Raw genomic sequence first — 20,572 nt, 5'->3', positions numbered from 1 at the left:
ATTATTATACATGGAACATGCCTTGGCCACTGATTCTCTGAATGCTAGTTGTCCAAATTCGAAGGAAAATAAAATAAATTGCGGGGCGCGGATCACACGTAATTCCCGAAGCGCCGTTCGCGGCCGTGTGGTCAAGACAAAAGCATGTTCCACGTTAAAAACCGGAAGCCGTAGAATATGTTTGAAAAAAAGTTTGCGATCCTTTTGTAATCAATTGGTACTTTAACTTGTCTTATTAAACAGTACAACCATCAACCTGAATTTAGAGGATTGTCCACAATGGATATATAATGTTGGCTGTCAACTTGACATAACAAGTTTTTCCCATGAGCCTTCAAAAAGTAAGCTCGTTAGTGTCATCGGATTTCCGTCAACTACCTACAATTAATAAAAAATACGTCGTTTTTCTTTCGGGACATCACTAGCGCTTGATACATTAGTCACACTTACCCAAAGAGATTGAAAGACTGGAGAGGGAACACGCCAGTGTTGCCATATTTTGAAAGTGGAATTATAGTACAGAGCCTCCAAAATTATAGTATTTGGAGATAAAATATAGTACGCGTTGTCATCTGTTGAAAATGAAAATTTTCCCAATTTTTCATAGTCGGCTCGTTTTTATTAGGAAAAATATTTCGCCGCGGGCCGCAGGTTCCCAATTTTTCGTGGTCGGCTTGTTTTTTTTAGGAAAAATATTTCGCCGCGGGCCGCAGATTTCCAAATTTTCGAAGACCACTCGATTGCGAAATGGCAAATGCAGAATTATAGTACTTTTATATAAAATTATAGTACGATTTTCAAAATTATAGTATTTTGGGCGTACTATACCTATTTTATATCGTACATAGTACGGTTGGCAACACTGGAACACGCTATCATTAAATTTATGTACTAAAAAATACGAATCGGAGAAAGACAGTTGGTAATGTTGGTATTCTGCAGTGTTGCCAACCGTACTATAATTATAGTATTTGTACTATAATTTTGGTCCGCGTACTATGTACGATATAAAATAGGTATAGTACGGCCAAAAACTTCTTAAAAAAAACGAGCCGACCATGAAAAATTGGGAACCTGCGGCCCGCGAAGAAATATTTTTTCTAAAAAAAACGAGCCGACTATGAAAAATTGGGAAAATTTTCATTTTCAAGAGATGACAACGCGTACTATATTTTATCCCCAAATACTATAATTTTGGAGGCTCTGTACTATAATTCCACTTTCAAAATATGGCAACACTGGTATTCTGGAGCTTCTTCAAGTTACTGTGGTAAAACAACATGGCGGATATGATATTGTTATTCTCTCGATTTATACGTATTATACGTTATTATTCGGTAAAAAAAATGTTTATTAATGGAAGAATACAAATGAGTAACAGCATTTCGGAACAATATGCATACTATTAATTATTTATACATTGATAGTTTTTCCTAAAAGATCTTTTACAATAACAATTCAAAACTTTACATCAAACGTCAAATGGTTGTTTATTGCGAAAAATCCAGGGCCGTATGCATAATATTATTTTGAACCCAAAATATACGATGTCTTTTTCAAAGTAAAAACTGTTAGTGCTAGTTAATAGCTACGTCCCCATTTAGTCACTTCAACGCCGACTTCCTCTTCAACTTTTAAATTCTGGTTTTACACCGAGAAGTTTTGTGCATGCGCAGAGGAGATGAATCCGTTTTACTGTCTACATTCGTTCATCACAGCTTACACTTCGTTGAGTCATAGATTATACATCGAAATAGATTCGCAGGTGATGAATAAAATTATTCACGGTAATACAGCGCCACCACGGAGCGTACGGGAAACGAGTGTAAAAAGTTAAAAGAAAACAGTAAAATTTGGAATAACAAATACTTAATTATATTAGTTATTTTTTTAAACTTATTATCACAATCATATTTGTAATAAATAAGCATAATTGAGTGTGTCCTAACGACAAAACCAGTCATGGAACTAGTTTAGTGCCATCTATCGGTGCACTTTGAATTACATTAATGATATTTATTCTTGTATGGATATTCACCCTCGCAAATAAAATATTCTATGCCCGAACGTCATACGAATAATTCTGATTGTCAAAATAAATATTACAATTATACTAGGTATATTGTAGGTAATTGCATCAATTTAAGTTGAAGAGATTTAAATTTAATGATATAATATATTTTCTGACTACTGTTCGGAATAATGAGGGCAACAGAATCGAATGAAAACGTCCTTTTTCAGAACTTTACACGGATTTCAAAGGCAAAATGGTGTCAGCCACTTGCTCAAACTATTAGGTCTTACCCTGACACACAAATTGAAAAGCAATATGTGTACTTGCCAGACCCAGGATTTGAACCTGGGACCCACGGCATAATAGTCCAACGCTTAAGCCGCGCGGCCACCGTGAGCGTTATACATAATACGACACATCAATACTACAATATGTCATTAAATAGGTACCTACTATAACTAGATAGGTACCTAATATATTCGATACAACACAACAGTGACTCGTATGAGAACCACGAGGGTTCATTTTTGCTGTAGCCCCAGCTCCACTCCTTGTTGTTTCCTTAGTCTTGTGGAGCTCCCTTGAAAAATACGAACTCAAGCTCTCAATTTTATTTTTAACCCCTGTTATCGACATGCCATTTGACTCGTATGCAAACCACGAGGATTCATGCTTGTTGTTAGCCCCAGCGCCACTCTTTGTTCCCTTTGTTTTATGGCACTCCTTGGAAAAGTAGAACCGTAAACATTTTATTTTTACCCCTAAAACTGACATTCCAAATTTTCCTACCAATAATATGTAGGCATCATTGCGCTTCAGTTTGTTCGTATAGTCTTTATGGTTATATCCCATAATGCGCAATGTGCCCTTACTCTCAATAAAATCCATTGTAATCATTTCAGTCGACATTTTGCAAAAAAATCGTAATATTCCAATACTAAAATGCATCCAATATGATCAAATAGACTCTAATAAATACACTTATTGACAACGCAACTGACAGCCAAATGCACGAACGACCCGAATCTTACCGAAAAAATACGAAGCTGCTGGGGTGTTGAACAGAAATCCAAGCCGGTCGGATCGCAGTGCGTTAGTACTTTCATCACAAAATGGCGGCCATTTTCAACCCGATTTCAAGGTCGACGACGCATGCCCTGAGTTCAATTCGTGAGACGTATGGAAAAGTCCCGAGTGTAGACCCGGCTAATGACATTCATTATTTACATAGATTTTATATTTCATTTCAGAGTTAAATATATTTTTAAGAATACCAAACAAAAAATTGTATTTATATGAAGTATGTAATGGAGTATATGTAGCAATTTTATAATGTTATAGGTATAAATTAAATTATTTGAGATTTCCGAAAAATGAAGTTCTTCGGAAATTGTGGATTGATGCAGTCGGGCGGGAGAGCTGGGTGCCATCTAAATATTCATTACTGTGTGGGAAGCATTTCTCGGAAAGTGACGTTAAATGAGTTTTAAAGTTAAATGAGAGTTAAAAAATAGATAAAATATTGTAATTAACTATATAATCAAATTTTCAACATACCTACCTGTATTTTGTCTCTAATAGGTTTGTATAAACAAGTAATTTTATACACAATATGTCAAAAACGAACCCATGTTATATTTTTATTTCATAAAATATTTTCAAAATACACATGTGTAAATAGGTAGGTAATATAATATTTTTTTTTTGTTTGTAATTAACTGTAATTATTTGTGTTTTTTATTTAACCGTTTTATCTAAACAATAATGCTATGTTATTTTATGTAAAAACAAGACCATATTTCTTATTCCAATATTTAACCATTTGCTATTAACTGATTTGTGTATAATTTTTCGTAATATTATTGTGTTTTTTGTGTTATTAAAAATAAAATACTTACATCCATTTGCATTATTTTTTCTTACCCTGAATCCTAGTAAAGTTTTTATTGCGGGAACTTTTTATAATGAAAATACGTTTATCATAAATTGGTTGTAAGCTTGTGTTGATAAAAAAAAATACTCAGTGGGGCGTTTTAATGTCCAAGTATGGCCCATTTGCAGCAAAGTGTACCTAATTTCAGAGAAGTAGAACTTTCTCTCACAAAACGAGTACACACTGACATTTGTGTGCTACCTCTGGGGGAGGAGTCCAATCTCTTTGCACTTACCCCAAAAAAAATGTTTTAGTCCATTTTGTTGAAATTCTATACTGTAGTTTTAACTCAAGACTAAATAACCATTAAATGAAATATTACCTTTATATGCATATAATATATTATGGTTTTGAAGTACTTTTGGAATAAAGATGAATTTAGTTACACTTACCCCAATATTGGGGTAAGTATAACAACCTGACTAGTGATCAAAAAATATTAAAATGTTGTATTATAGTAATATATGCAGTGAGTTCCTTATGGACATATTAATTGTAATGCTTTTGTAGATCCTATGGTAAAGTTTACAACTGTTTAAAACACACCTATTCATCATGAACCAGGTTGAAATTCATCTCATTGAATTATGTATATGTCACACTTACCCGACTCACCTTATAATTATTATTATTATAAAAAAATTATTGTTTTTGAACATTACAAAAACAAATCTGAAGTGAGTGGCAGACGGGTAGATGGAGTGCTTCCACTTATTGTATCATAGACAATCAGATTATGTACAAACATTATAATATAATGTAGTATCTGGAATTTTCTAGTTGCTTCACAACCTAACCAGTTTGACTCCATAGAAAAAAATATTCGCTTCTAATGTTTCAAATGTTATAACAGAAAATAACGTACTCCTTCTATAGTCAGATTTCTTTGTTGTAAACAGTTTTTATCTTTTCTTTAGCTACACATTTTAGCTATGGGCAGCACAGCGCGACTATTTAGTCTATGGTAATTGTACGTTAAAAGCGCGGTAACGGTCTGTCACCCACTTCGCTTTTATTTTTATTAATTTAAATAATGTGACGTATAGATTTGTAGATATTCAATATTTTATCATAAAATAAACTGCATAAAAAGTGTTATGTAAACTTTTTAAGTGTATAAGTAAATCATATGGTAAGTTGCATATCTTTTGAATGGCACAATGGCTTTTTACTCATCGGTCATCATTATCATAATATTATGATTGTCATTTTAATTTGCACCTTTGAGATAGGTACTGTTATTGTTTCCTATTTAAGTTATACTCAGTTAAACTTTTCTCATATGTAGCGGTATCTTTTCTCTCTATTCTTCCTAAATAGAGAAAGTAATCCTTTCATTATTTCACTTGTTCTCATTCGCGAATTTCGTTTGTGATAATTTTTTTTTTCGTTAACAATGGTGGTGGATAAAAGTTTGGTAATTGTGCCGCAGAGGTAGCCATGCGCTTTTATATATATTTTTTTTACGAAAACAGTGTCGGCGCATTGGCTTTTCGATCCAATAATCGTTAATTAAAAATTTGAAATTTTCATACATTCTGATGCACCGTGATCACAAACTGATTATATGAGATAATTTTAGGTTATGTTAGGTTAGGTTTGGTTTGGTCTTAAAAGAAAGTTGTAAAATCTCATGGCCACCTCTGCTGCACATTTACCAAAAGTTTAATTAACAATTTACCTAAACAACGCCTGAAGTGATTAGTGATCATGGATAATATTCGTAAATGGTTAGTGATATTCTAATTATATGGATATCGGCCCAACAGTACCAAAGCTGCGTGAGTAGGTAGTGATTTTGCCAAATTTAATTGAATATATTTTTACAGGTACTATGTTTCAAAATGTTTGATGATAAACTTACTGGATCAACTTTCGGAGAACGGAGAAAAGTGTTCAATAAATTAGTGTCCGCTGGCAACAATGAAGAATTGTCTCCAGAAAATGTTGCAACGCTCACATCGAAAAGCCAAGCCATGCAAGTTTACATGGCTGCTCTCGCGGACCGATTACAGAACGAGCAAGTCGTGTGGGCAGTCCTCCGTTCGGGCAACCTAATGACAATCAAGAAGGTCATGAAATACAAATGGTTCTTCGAGAAGAAGACCACTCTCATGAACACCGACTATGTCTTCCGAGAAATCTTTCCGAATGTTTCGTATGGCGTCCGGTCGAAGATAATCTCTCGTTTAGGAATTTTTCTCAAAGATGAGAGTATGGCTGAAGAGTTTTATATTAAAACCTGTCAAGAATACAGCAGGGTAGCCGCAGAGTCGATTTTACCAGCCTGCTCATTGTCGTTTGTCAAGGACACTTTGTTGAAGATTCCGGATTTTGTAATTCAATGTCAAACTTTGATAAAGATCTACAAGAGAGATCCTGAGGTTGCTATTGAATTTATCGATAAGTATTTCAGCATGGACCGAGAGACCCTTTTTCCATTTTCACAAAGGGAAAATAAGATCAACTTCCAAGTGTTTTGGAAACAATTGGTGCAACATCATCCCGAACGATTCATTCGGCTCTATTTAAAATATAATAAAATATTCACTGTGAAGTTCGGCTACCGTAACAGTCTATCATTGCTCAAGTGTGACCTGAAAACAATCATTGATAATGAAATTTTCCTCCGTATTCTTAACAAAGAAGCCTTTCACCGCATGGTAAAAGGAGAAAATTTAGATAAGGTACTGTTGTATATGAGGGGCTCAGAAATGATCTGGTTTCTAAAGCGTTTCAAGCCAATGGAAAAACTGTCACATATCACCAAGACGCATGCAACAGCACATGATAGAGACTTGTTGACAACCGATATGATCATTGACATGGGTATGGCCGAGTGCTTGAACCCCGAAGTTCGCATATCTTGGGCAAAAAAAAAGCTTGCTAAAATCAGGCGTGGCGAGATTGGTATTTCGCATTATTATTATATTACTCATCTCTCCACTGCTGAAGCTATTCCTCGTTACTTGAGATTGTGTGAGAAAGCTCCAACAGAAGATCAAAGATTGGAACTGCTTGAATTTGCAGTGTGGTGTTGCAAAAGGAACAGTGATGATGCAGCTCTATTAAATCTGATGAGACACGTTAGCCAGTGTCACACTAATGATGCAGTAAAGTTGCGCTGCGATTTTTTAAAAGAGGTTAATAGTTTATTCAAATTGCATAAACTCACCGCCCCGCATTGGGAAGTCATCAACGAAATGATCCAAGTAATGTTCTCAAATAACGAGATAGAGCAGAATCATCTTGAAGAATTCTTACGCTCTGTATTGGCGGAGTATCTTCAATACCGACTCGACAATAATATGGAGATTGATTCGGTGATTGACATAATGATGAAGTATGACACAGGTACCGTTAATTATTGCTGTCACAATATGGAATATGAGAGAAGGATCATGGATTTGTTTTTCCAACGATATAGAATTTTGACTGCAAGAAAACCTTTCGGCGATGTCTTCGAACGGAATGTCTTAATTCTCTTAGACTCCTATGTCTTGTGGAATATCAACCACAAGAAACACCGACGTTCGTTTACTGAATGCGTTTGGTTGATGGAGATTTTAAAACGGTGGATCAAAAAAACAAATTCGGAGAAGGTATCCCGAAGTTCAATATTATCCAGACTCCAAGATGATCTCCCGACTCGCATAATGTTGGCGGAGGAAATATTCAATGTCACTACTTCCGAAAAGATAATTAGCAATCTTGTCAAACATGATATTGCTATACTCTTGAATAACATGGATTCCTTTGTGATGCGCGTCGTACACCATCTGTCTCTGCGTAAGAATGTGCGGCTGTTTCATCAGATCCGGGCATTCATGCGAAAACCCATTGGAGATCTCTTGAAGAGCAAACTCAATAAATTGGAAAACAAACCTGAACAAGATAAGGATAAAGCCGCAGTTGTGATAGCATTGGGTTTTTTACTCGATATTGATGATTTTGAAATGTTAATTCGAGGTTATCTGCCGAGTCAAACCAAAATTGATCCGTCAGCTATGGACGGTGGAGAGCCGGAAATGATAGGAGTCATCTGCGGACTGGTGAAGTGTGTCAATCCGCCAGTGTCATTAGATATCTTATCGCGTTTGGCCAAAGACGACTACTTCGAACTTGTATTGCCGTCTCTGTTCTCCATTATTTTTAAGAGGTCTTCGAACGAAAGTCACAAGTTTGTCAAAGATCTCACAGAACAACCCGTCTCCGTGAAGAAACACGCCATCCGGCTGGCTTATTTCTTTTACCCAAAAGAGTTTTTACCAGATTTTTACAAGACCACGTGGGAAGTATCGAAAAGTCGCTTCGTGAGGCAAGTCGTTATCAAGTGGACATTCAAGTACATGGTAGCTGAATCAGACCTTGTTAGATATAAAGAAATATGGCAAATTTTGAAATCATTTATCAAAGGATTCAAAAATAATGACGAATCCATGTTTAAATATTGCTATGAGGCGATCAGCATTCGCCCTGAGATCGCAGATGATTTCTGCCAGACGTCATGGTACACCTTAAAACTTCTTAAGGCGGAAAAATTCTTTACCTGGAAAAAATTACCAGATATCGCTGGCAGCTTGCACGTTGTCATCCCTTTTCTTAATGATGATTTTTGTGAGAGCATCATTCGCGAGTATTTTGAATTATTTAAACCACCAATAACCAACAAGGCAAAAAAAAGCAACAAGGATTGCCTTGACGAATTCTTTTATGCGTGTCTGATAGCAGACGGGAAAGTACCCAATATTAAAGCTATGTATCACCGGTAGTAGCCGACTCAGCCAAAATAAAAGTAACTTTACTGTGAAGTGTGATAACGGGAGAAGATGGATCAAGATGTCGGAGGTGGTTTGGACCTGCCATAGGTTGTTATGTCGTCAACCGTAAATTGAGCCATTTGCATACCACGGTGTAAGTAGTTGGATACATATTTAGATTATAAGTTGATGACAATTTAATAAAAGTGATTTGTGATATATGATAATCAAATTTAGGTATTGCATTATATTCGAATGATTAAGATGTATGCTTGAGGGCCTTTACTGAGCCGTTTTTAAAGAGGCATCTAGCGGAAAAATACGAAGCTAGCAATTTGAGATTTTTTTTTGATAATTTACAATTTCTACTGTATTAATTAATAAATATGTATCTGAAAACATTAAAAAGAAAAATATTTTTTATTTTAAGTCAAAGATAAACTTAAAATTGTAAAAAATGTAATAAAATGTGAAGTTGTTGAATCGGACCGCATCTTATTATTACATATTATATTTTATGGTCATATTTATTATTAAAATTTAGTTTATTAAGTTTTCTAAGCATCGCCTAAGAGATTTTTGACTAATTCATAGTTTTAATATTTTTTATATCTATTTTAAAAAACAAACAAAAACAAAAAATATAAATGTGTATAACTTGAAATCCTTTTTATTATTAAAAATTTTATTAAAAATCTCAAATTTTTCCGCTAGGTGCCTCTTTAAAAAAAGGCTCAGTAAAGGTTTCACCTTAACGAAAGATTTATATACTACAAATAGATTGTATTGAAATGTCAGTGGTAGCAATGTCAGTGGTGATTACCACCTGTTCTACTAGGCCCAGCAGCCCGTGGTGCTGTTAAACGACATCTTGAAGGCCTAAATCACGAATAAGCATGTAATGTGTCATTAATTTTAATATAATGATGAGAATTGACAGATTTAAAAGAAAAGTCATTGATTTTAATAAAACAAAAAATCTCAGTCACAGGACATTGCGGTTTTCTTCCGTGGAGGTGCCTTCACTCTTCTTGCCCTGATTGTGGTCAATTCAGACGGTGTGCACTTTCTCAAACATTTAAATTGTCCGGTGGGTTTATCCCTGCACATCTTTACGGGAGTGTAATAAACATTCTTGTTTGCCTCGGCAACTTTCTTCACTTTGGAAGATAATTTTTTAATCTTTGTATATTTTGGTTTAGTTATAATCTTCGATTTTTGTTCAAATTAATGCTTGACTTCTGTTTTAGCTTTTCTTGTACATTTTTCTTGGCTGATCCATTTTTTGTTGTATTAGTAGTCTTTTCACCTTTTGTGGATGTGCAAATGCAAATAAATTTTGACATAATGAGTAACTTCAAAAACAATTAATTTAAACAATAAAACATAATTAAATAAATTTGGAATTTTGCTATACTAGGTTTTTGCCAAAAAGATTTTTGATTGTTTTGTTTATAAATAGAATTCTAAAAAATTCTCTATTCAAAAATGATTCGATTACAACCATAGATAACAGACGTATATATTATATATTACAACCTTTTGGAAATGGAAGAATTTTACAGTTTTAATTAGTTTCTTAGTAGAATAGAAAATTTTCATTTACATCAAACTGTATATTGAGATGATGCTTTTGATGTTGGCAAAGAAAACTCTCGTGAAATAGACAGCTTTACCATCGGAACGCGTTATTTGACACCCCGACCAAGTGACTGACGTCCCTAAGCATAGTGCCGCACTTAAGCAGGCTTACAATGCCGTTCCCTTTCATTTTAGTTTGAAATTGTCTGTAAAATCATTAGGTACCTACTTATCTATTTTTTTTTTTTTTTTGGCAATCTTAAACTGTTTTTTTTTTTAACCCTTTTACTCCCACGGGGCCGATATTTCGGCCCACCATACCTATGCGAAAACTCCATCTGGGCCGATCCATCGGCCGAAAGTTTGGAACCAAATTTACGATTTATTCCAAATTTTTTCCCGTCATATTTCGTCTCATGTAGACAAAGCATTATATTCACTCTGTGTTGGGCATGACTAATATTTATTTTAGTGCCGCACTTGTTTATAATTTGGCATACCCTAATAACTCACAAGTCATAATTGCTCTTGCTGTCAAACTCGAGACCAAAGAGGGTCATAAAAATAATAAAACATTATTTTTATGACACATTTTAAATTCTGATATTTCTTTTAGTTGTTTTATGATTCATATATCACATTACAGAATGAGTTTTGTAATTTTTGAACTAACAATGGATGCCACTGTACTTTTTGTAAGATGGTGAAAAAATACACGTATATAAATATTATTATAAATGATTTATTGCTTTGAGACTTATTTTTTGAAATTACTTCATTCCCATATCAGTTAGTCGTCGATACTGTATCGAATTCTCTTGCGATTTCGTGAATTGAATAATATTCTTGAATACCTTGAACACTATATGATTTTTTTTGATTACTTTATAAAAATTCTATTTCATAGATAAATAATAATTTGTTTATTTTTTTTTTCTGTTACTACATAAGGATAGATTATATTATAAAATTTGATAAATCAATTATAAATAAAAAAATGTTGTCACACTTGTTTTGTTGTTCAAACATAGTTTTATCCGTTCATTTCTAAATAAATATTGATACATTATTTTTTTCTTTTGTTTTATTGATGTAAACTATCAATATTATTACTTATTATTGCTTTATACACCATTGAGAACACACAAAAAAAGTTTCAAATTTTTAAAACATGTGTAGAATTAGTTATTTAAAAAAAACTAAATCGACGATTTTTTGTCAAAAAACGCTTGGGAGTTTTCGCATATGCTAGGCTAAATCAGCTGGGAGTAAAAGAGTTAAATAACATTCACACAATCAACTGAGAAATAGAGCAATTCCACGGAACCTACTCTCTAACAGTGGTGGTTTTAGGTACCATAGGCGGCTATCAACGGTAGATTATCATATTTATGTATTGAGGTGGTTAATTGTTACAATAAGTTAACCGACTAAACTGTCAAAAACAAACCCTCACTTGGTTGTGTTTTCTAGAGAGAGATAGACAGTTTAGAAGGCTAACTTATTGTAACAATAATAATACCTCAATACAAAAATATGATAAAGTGATAATATTTTATCATTTTAGCCGTGGATAGCCACCGTGTGTGAATAGACCCACTGGAGCATACGGCGAAGACAGGTTGGGAGGCAACCTTGTAAAAATGTTGCCTGACAGATGAACCACCATTACAATATGTATTACAATGGGTCATGTCAGGATCTTTTCTGCTTCGATCAATTTTTTAATCTAAGATGTTGATACTTTCTAATGAAGCGATGCCATCGTCTGCTGCATGGAAAAACGCCAACGTTCTCAAAAGTTGTAATATTTGTATTCGTTCCTTCATTCGTCGCCCCTATTCATGCCGTCCTTCATGACCTGTCTACCCCCATGGGACGTCACTGCCCGACCAGTATGTAGTATGGCCATGACTATACAGTGGAACCTCTCATAACGAGCAAAACGTAAAAAAATAGCTTCCTTAACGAGCGACATTTTGCATATCACGTGACGCGGAAGAGCTTATGGAGTTAAATCGTGTTTCACAGCAAGCAGTTGTGGAGAAGAGTTTGTCAGTGGAGGAGGAGGAGGTAGCAAAGCAACAATCTTCTGGCGCAATAAGAGAAATGCTGAAAGTATGGGAAACTGTTGCCTCGTATATTGGGAAGCATCAACTTAATATGTGCGCTACAAATTTATTTAATGATAATGCTGTCACATTTTCACCAAATTTTGAAGTGTAGGCAAAAACAAATGTCTCTAGACAGCTTTCTAGTAAAAAAGAATTAGTTATTGTCATAAATTCATAAATATAATAATACCTAAGTAATTTTCTTTGAATACATGTTACAAATAAAAAAATGAGTATTTTTTTCGGCATATTCATCAGTCATATTTTACATTAATTTATATGGAAAAAATGGTTTCTCTTAACGAGTGTTTCACATTACGAGTAAGATTCTGGAACGAATTACGCTCATTATGAGAGGTTCCTCTGTACAAGCCTTTACAAATTGAAGATTAACAAAAATAAAAAGATTTTCAAAAACGGAGGCTTGTTAACCTTTTTTTTGATTTTAATAAAATAGGATAAGAATAATTAGATTGAATATATTTTCAATAGCTGTCATTTTTTCAAAAATATTTAATTTATAAACCCTGATCTTTGAATGTTTTTAAAAATCTAGATAACCTACAAAAAGTCGTTGTTATCACATATAATTATTATAAAATACAACATTAAATATTGGAAGTCACAGAACCCGGAAATAACAAACGGTGATTGATTGTATTACATATTATTGTAAATACATATAAATAAAAGTATAAAAAGTCCAATAAAATAATAAAACAGGTGGAATTATAGGTGGGGCAATCATAATAGAAATTTATTGAAAGATCATTCGAAGAAGAAAGTACCAATAGTTCACCTACTAGGTATTTGTAAACATCAGTATCTCTACCGTATTTCGTCACCGTAGATGTCAAGGGAGCCAGCCACAAATTTGGCAAAAATGAGTAAAGTACACAAAAGCATTTTAAAATCATCAAAGATGCTGTGGTCAATGGATTTAAGCCACAAAACTCTTTTGACTACCACACACACGTGTGCCAACTGTAGATTTCAATATTCAGTGGTCAAGAGATATAACACACATAACTTCTAAGATATTATTTTTTTTAGTTATTTGTACAAAATAATAAAAAGATAACACCACAAAGTATATTCTATGTTCAAAGTTTCAACGTTATATCTTTAAAAACAAAAAAATTCAATAAAAAAATGTTACTTTTTTTTGTCACACAAAATCTTTGTGCGCCTGTTTCTCAGCATTATGATTTTGTGGACTGGCTCCCTTGACATCTACGGTGACGATTTTACCTTTACATATTTTTAAAGGTTTACAATATTGTATGTACATATTTTTTGCTATGAATTATTAATATTTTAAAGAGATTTTTTTATCTATATAATATATTTATTGGTAGATACCGGTATTCAATAGGAAATACCGATATTAGTATTTTCATTCGGTATTGCAATCCCCATAGACTCTATAGGGAATCCCTATTAAAATTATTAAATCAAAACAATCTAAAATATAAACAATCAACGTCCCCCCCCTCAGCGGGCTGCGGTAAAATTATCAAACGTTGACCAGTCCGCGGCGATAAAAAGGTTGGGGACCACTGCATACAGGACCTCTGTTAGATTGCAAGGGTTGAATAAATACAGAATTTTCATTCTGATTGAGTATAACTGGGCCCCAGTCATTTCCATTTAGTTAAGGAGATTTATTGGAAAATTAATATGCACTGCCAAGTTTTTATATCATATTAATATGAGGGGCCTATTATATGATATTATTATGTATGTGGGTAATAAAAAATAAGTTTTATCAACAAAGTTATAGGTACATAAAGTTATAGGTATATTTAAAACAAAAAATGTTTACATGATAATTTGATCTAGGAACCTTTAAATTAGGGTTAATTAAATGATATACGTACATAATTCTACTGTCTATACCTACATAGTATTTTAACTTCTTAATTATATTAGTTAGGTTTTACAATAAAAATTTCAAACATTGAGTTATTATTATTAATAACCTGCCTTAAATAATTTGCATTTAGTATTTAAAGATACCACATAAGCGTGAAGTTTGATAGTTTTGAGAGTAAATATTGCATAAGAGCAGTCAGTAATAATAACGGTAACAATATTTAAATTTACCCTATGTAATTTGTGCGCAGTAGAAGAATCAATTAAAAGGTTAAGTTGTTCCACTAGAGTGTTGTTGTAGATAAATCTATCAGTAGCATTCCACCAAAACAATATTCTTAAAATTATATTCAATTATTGCTAACAGTTTCCGTCTCAATTGTTTCTACCACAGGATCTGAAAACAGATGAAATTTGTTAGTGAATTAAACATCAATTTTCAATTAAACTATTCTTGAATTTAATGAATAATACACAAGATTTAGCAATATGTATAGCCTTTTTACATGTGAATGGATTTAATGCTGACAGTACGTATTATCGTGGTGATAACAAGAAAATGCAATTGTAAACATGTCATATCGTGCAAGTTAGCTAGACTGCATGCATGGATCAAAAAAGTTGAGCGGCTTCTGAATTTTCACATGATAGTTGAAACTTGCAGGATATCTGCGCATATGCAGTAGAAATATAGTAGCGAACCATTTTGACGTTTAACGATTTTCACAACCTGTCTGGACCTGTCAGATAGCACTACAAAAAGAACAATGCGTCTCGATTACCCTTGAAGAATGATATTGGCGAGACAGTCAGGACTTTTGCATGTCAACAGTTATTATTGCAATACAGTAGGTTCTCTCTCAGTAATCCGCCACCCAAAAACCAGACAAGTCTCCAATTAGTGAAAGCGGCAGACTACTGAATTTGACAATCGAATACCGGAATTATAGAGCTTGATTTTGTGCTTTCAACTAGTAAAAATAACGGCGGATTATAGTAGTTGTCGGATAATCGAGCGGCGGATTACTGAGAGTGTACTGTATTTAATATTTATACACTAATGGTGCCAGTAAATCCGTGCATGTGTACAGGCGCTATTATTTATCATGTCAAAATTTCCTAACAACATGCAACTAAGTGTAAAAATCTTAAAGTGGAGGTGAGCAGACTACACCGCTTGAAGGGCAGATCATCACTGGAAAAATCTTATCCAATGGTACCCAAGTAATATAAGTAATATCTAAAAGGCGACCAAGAACTTCCTGGACTAATGAGATAATAAAGTTTAGTAGAAGTACATGGCATCGAACGGTTAAGGACTGAAAGAGGTGGAGACAGTAAGTAGAGAGAGGTTTTCATCCGGTAGTGGATCGACGGTGGCTGAGATGATGATGAATTGAGTACATGTAGCTACAGTCACTGAATCGGTCAGTGAAATTTACTGACCTAGAATATCAATAATCACATGGTCAAAGTCTCCGAATCCTTCCATGTTAACTAATCGACATGAGAAGAAGACCGGTGACTCCAGAGTATCCGTTTTTATGGAAATGTTGGCGGCTCTGACATCATATTCTGTTGATTGTTTGTACCAGCGGTAGCTAGAAAGTAAATACAATAAATTATGTTAGTTTACTCTCAACCATTGATGTATCTACACAATACGCCATTTTCATACAAATTTTAACAAAAAATAGCTACTTTTTAAGGTTATAAAATTATTTATTTATTATAATATCAATGTAGGGAGAAATCAGTTTTCAGTGTGTTATAGTATGTATTTATAAGATATAATATCTGGCTTAAAATACAAACACGTTGGTAAGGGGAAAAAACCGGTGTGTGTACTTATGAACGCGCGTTAGAAGTTATACTTCTTTGGCGTAACAAAACTTGTGATAAACTAGATTCTTTGACTAGCTCTTAATTATCTTGTTAAATTACACACTCAAGAAAAAGAACCGCTTATTGGAACGCCGTTGGTTTATTTCTATACACTTTAACTTATATTACTAACTGACGTTTAATCGTTTGTTTATGTAAGGAATTGCAAATGGCCGACAATAATAAATTCGCTGCCTAGGCAACGGAACAATTCTAAACTATAATATTATACTGTATAATCGTCACGATTGAAGTATCATACTGTGGCGTAAAGGTAGTGCGTTCGGCTGATAACCGAACAATCGGTGGCTCGAATCCAATCGAGTGCGTTTTTTTTCATGTGAAAAAATAAATTATGTGTTACATGTCACACGCCAAAAATACACTCTGATCTGATTTCCCAAACGCGCCAAAAGAAGCATAACTTCAAAAACCTTAATGACACATACAAATTAACGCAGTTTTGGAATTGACCCATACAATGCATGTATTGCTCATTATTCCCCTGTCCAGATATTTGTATGCAGTTGGCCGTATCACAGGTCATCGTAAGCTGTTGTATCGTATCAGAAATAAATGGCCGTATAGTATTGAGATCAAATTCATCTGAAAAAACATACGTAATTCGGATGAAAAAAATCAAACACCATGCGATTATCTCAAGTGCAGGCAACTCGCACGTGTATTGGCCGCTTCAAAAGCAGTCACATACATCTTTGAAATCAGTTTCACGCATTAATATATTATACATAATGCTAAGATGTAAAAACCGCTATTAAGCGAAGATGTTGAATCTTCTTCCAAATATAGCCTTCAGCGCTTTCCCTGTAAAAATCACTGAAGCAAGTTTCAGTGTGATGTAAATTCCATTATAATATGGAAGAATGAAATAATATTGTGTAGAACATTGAAAGTTTGTATGAGAATTATTATATCAGGGTCCCGGGTGCTGGTTTTTGCTTCACTTTCATAATTTTAGGCTTAGGAAGGATTTATTCAACATTTTTAAACAATTTTTGGCGGGCCCCCCAACCTATCGCTAAGGTTGAAGGCTCAACGAGATGCTCAACACTGTAGCATTTCCCAAATGGTATTCGAGGTAAAATTAATGGTATTCAGTGTATTTTTAGCGATTTTTGTATTTTTTAATGTATCGACACAACAATAAAAAATTGAACCACTTATGTAAAAATGTTAGGCATAAAGCCCACCAAAGGCATCGGATCGGTGCGATCACTGCGAAGTAGGCCCGTGAAGCGTAAATACAACCGAAATGACACTCCGCCCACCCGCGCATTACCCTTCACCATTGTAATAAGAGGCATGAGAAGCACAAAATATTGTAATTCATATTCACGATGACATAATTCTATTAGCAATATATCGCACACCGAGCAACGAGACTATGACTTTATTGTTATTAAAAGACCGTCAAGGCGCCCGACTATCGACAACGCTTCCAGAAGCGGTTAAATAAAAAAGCCCGCGCCCCTTGTCACCGCTTTTACATATTTGAACATGTAGTATTTTCGTTAATTCGTCCCGCAGAGAAACCAAATAACGCGTGCTCCTCACCTATGTGCTTTGAAATATGGGCAGGCGGGCACAGCGCTTTGTCAAAACCAGTGTACTCTGGCGTATTTGATTACGTTGTATTTTCGATGATTCACGCGCCACTTGTGAAATTTTGCGCGAGTGCCCCACTCGCTGCGTTAAGTGGGTTTTACGCCTTAATATACTTGAAATAAAATAATAGGTGATGTGTTTATTTGTGATGTGTTTATTTCACTTATCTCATCGATCAGCTACGCCAGACTCCCTGAGTTCGGGCCCTCAAGCTAAAGCCCTGTCAGTCCTGTTAGTCACTCAGTCACTCAGCTGATATTATTTATCAAAATAATGGTGTACAAACCTGGTGGATTTTGGCACTCCCATATTCTTGCTGCCGTCACAGGAAAGATTCAATATGTCTCCTCTGTAGACTATTGCAGGATTGTACATCAAAGTGGGTCGACCAGGTTTATCTAAAATCAACAATGATAATTTTGTGTTTTCCAAAATATTACCCAAGCTTGAAATATTGCAGTTTCAATTTTAAAAACATTAATTGACATCGATCAATTGAAATGTGTAGAAGTATTGTGAATAGCTGTTGTGCGTCAAGTATGCTTACAATTGATGACCAGCTCTGTGCTATCAGATTCCAATGTTTCGCCATTTCTAAATAAGCTGCAGGTGAAATTACGCGCAAACCAACGATCAACGTTAATTAAATGGAGCGCCGGAGGATGCTGGTCTACACAATATTGGTTTTCTAGAAAAAAAACAAAACCATAGTACAAATGAAGAAATAATAGGTCCTTGACGAGCATTTTATCACAGTTGGGGAAAATTGCATTTGATGTTTTGTAACTGCAAGTCACAATATTTGGACGATTAAAAAAAATCTGTATTACATTATTTGGTACTTAATAGCGCCTGTGCATAGATTTACTTGCAACAATAGTGTGTATTTTAAACTATCGCGATAATAACTGTTTACACGTAAAAGTGCTGACTGTCTCTCCAATCTCATTCTTCAAGGGTAAGCGAGACGTGATGATGTCATTGTATAGTGCTATTTAACAGATTTGGAGAGGTTTGGACAAGTTCGTAGCGTAGATAATTAATAAATGTCAAAATATTCTGTGCGGTGTAGTTTGTATTTCTTCCGGCAGGTTCACGACTATCGGTCTACTGCGCGTGCGCACCTACTATGCAAGTACCAATTATTGCGTGAAAATTCAGAAGCTTCCGAACTTTTTTTAACCATGCACACAATCTTGCAACTTGGATGATATGTAATACGTGTTTACATGTGCATTTTCTTATTAATTCTGCTTAAATATGTACGGCCAGCAATAAATCGTGTAAACGGGGTATTACTCTAAATTTATTAGTCTGTCTACACATGCATGGATTTACTGCTGACAGTACGTATTATGTAGTATGATCATCATCATCATCATCATCATCATCATCATCAATAAATATCAATTATACCTTTCTCTATATATCGTGGTGGTATTTCATAGTGTTTCAATGGCTTCAAATGTTTGCAGCCTTTCAGATGCTTCAAGTTTATTATACTAGGATAAACATAGTCACAATCCCATGTTGGATTTGCGGGCGACTCATACTTGCTGTCACTGTGACTCAGACATCTAAATGTGATATTGTCGCCCTCTCTTATGATGCCTTGCGGTTCCAATGACATGTAGAAATCTGGGCCATCTATAAAAAGAAATGCGCAATCGCATGTTGATGTTGAATATTGTGTACTTCTGAGATATTTTAATGTCATATTCATATATGCATATAGGTACTTAAATTATGAATTTTGATCATAATGATACTTTACTTATTGCATATACCTACTTCGAGAGCAACAGTGAGTACAAGTTTGAGAGTACAATAAATTGTTTGTAGGAAATGGTTATTATGTCATGTAACAAATAAATGGTAACTTCTTAATTCTGTGAGCGAAAGGAAGGAGGCGATAAGTCTTAAAAATCGAAAAATGAGTTAAATATGTCATATGAAACATAATATGTATTATATTCACAAATGAGAAAAAGTATGAGTTGAATTAATACCTCTGCATTACTAAATTCCACACAGAAACATTGGTTTTTCCATACGAAATGGTCTAAAAAAACAATCCACTTTTGGCTCTCCTGAAAAGTAGCGAATTTAGACTTAACATTTTCATCTCACACAGAATTAGTATGTGCAATCGAAAATTTTCATTTACAACGAATATATTAACACGTTGCATTCAAAGTATAAGTAATAAATACATAGGCTCTGTGATCGGAGTTCGCAAGTTTGTGCCGTGGCCTGGCTATAGATAACCTTCTATCTACAATATATATCATATATTGAGCAAATTTGTTGTTAAGATAGGAATGTGAAGCCATGCTGTCGACGCATGAATGTTAAGTCAAGTGTGCACATAACAAAAGTCAGAAAAGGCAATTAATGCCAGTTTGTTCTCAAAACAATAAATTATGGAAAATACGCCCGCGGAACTGATACATCATTGAAATCTTTGACTATCTCAGGCGCGTAAACAAGGGGGGGTTTTCGGATCCGGAGTCCCCTAGAACAATATAAATATTTTAGGTGAATGGAATTCCTGATTCTTCTTCGTCAGGACCTCATGATTGAGGATTTTGACCCAGATGATTTGGCTCTCAAATGGTTCACCACTCTTTTTCCGGTATTCTACTACATGCAAGGTATGTGAAGACTTGTGGCACTCAAGTTTGCGATGAATTGGTACAACCATCTGGGTAATATTCTCATGCGGTATGTCTAAAAAAACAAGACGGCACAAACAGACACTAACAATCCTAATAGTTATGACTGT

At 34.4% G+C, this 20,572-nt stretch overlaps 2 protein-coding genes across 3 annotated transcripts in view; one reads left to right on the top strand and one right to left on the bottom strand.

The window, feature by feature from the left end:
- Positions 1 to 4,908: 4,908 nt before the first annotated feature.
- LOC147066784 (uncharacterized) lies at positions 4,909 to 9,096 on the top strand. The gene is made up of 2 exons (XM_085954171.1): positions 4,909 to 5,079; positions 5,777 to 9,096. The coding sequence occupies exons 1-2, from the start codon at positions 5,077 to 5,079 to the stop codon at positions 8,717 to 8,719; spliced, it is 2,946 nt and encodes a 981-aa protein (XP_085810297.1). The 5' UTR covers positions 4,909 to 5,076; the 3' UTR covers positions 8,720 to 9,096.
- Positions 9,097 to 14,171: 5,075 nt separating this feature from the next.
- LOC147066783 (titin-like) overlaps positions 14,172 to 20,572 on the bottom strand; it is a 32,008-nt gene continuing 25,607 nt past the window's right edge. Inside the window, exons 20-24 of one of the 2 annotated variants that reach the window (XM_085954168.1) lie at positions 19,204 to 19,434; positions 18,335 to 18,475; positions 18,074 to 18,185; positions 15,724 to 15,878; positions 14,172 to 14,674 (exon numbers count right to left, since the gene is read on the bottom strand). In XM_085954168.1, the coding sequence (XP_085810294.1) occupies positions 14,628 to 14,674; positions 15,724 to 15,878; positions 18,074 to 18,185; positions 18,335 to 18,475; positions 19,204 to 19,434 (686 nt within the window). In that variant the 3' untranslated portion in view covers positions 14,172 to 14,627. The remainder of the gene's footprint in view (positions 14,675 to 15,723; positions 15,879 to 18,073; positions 18,186 to 18,334; positions 18,476 to 19,203; positions 19,435 to 20,572) is intronic. The other variant, XM_085954167.1, reaches the window with a different exon arrangement.

Source organism: Rhyacophila brunnea, unplaced genomic scaffold (assembly GCF_057557595.1).
Source record: "Rhyacophila brunnea isolate RB1 unplaced genomic scaffold, BYU_Rbru_1.0 scaffold_4, whole genome shotgun sequence".
Taxonomy (NCBI): domain Eukaryota; kingdom Metazoa; phylum Arthropoda; class Insecta; order Trichoptera; family Rhyacophilidae; genus Rhyacophila; species Rhyacophila brunnea.
Note: the sequence above shows the minus strand (reverse complement) of the source record. Positions and strands in the feature narration are given on the sequence as shown.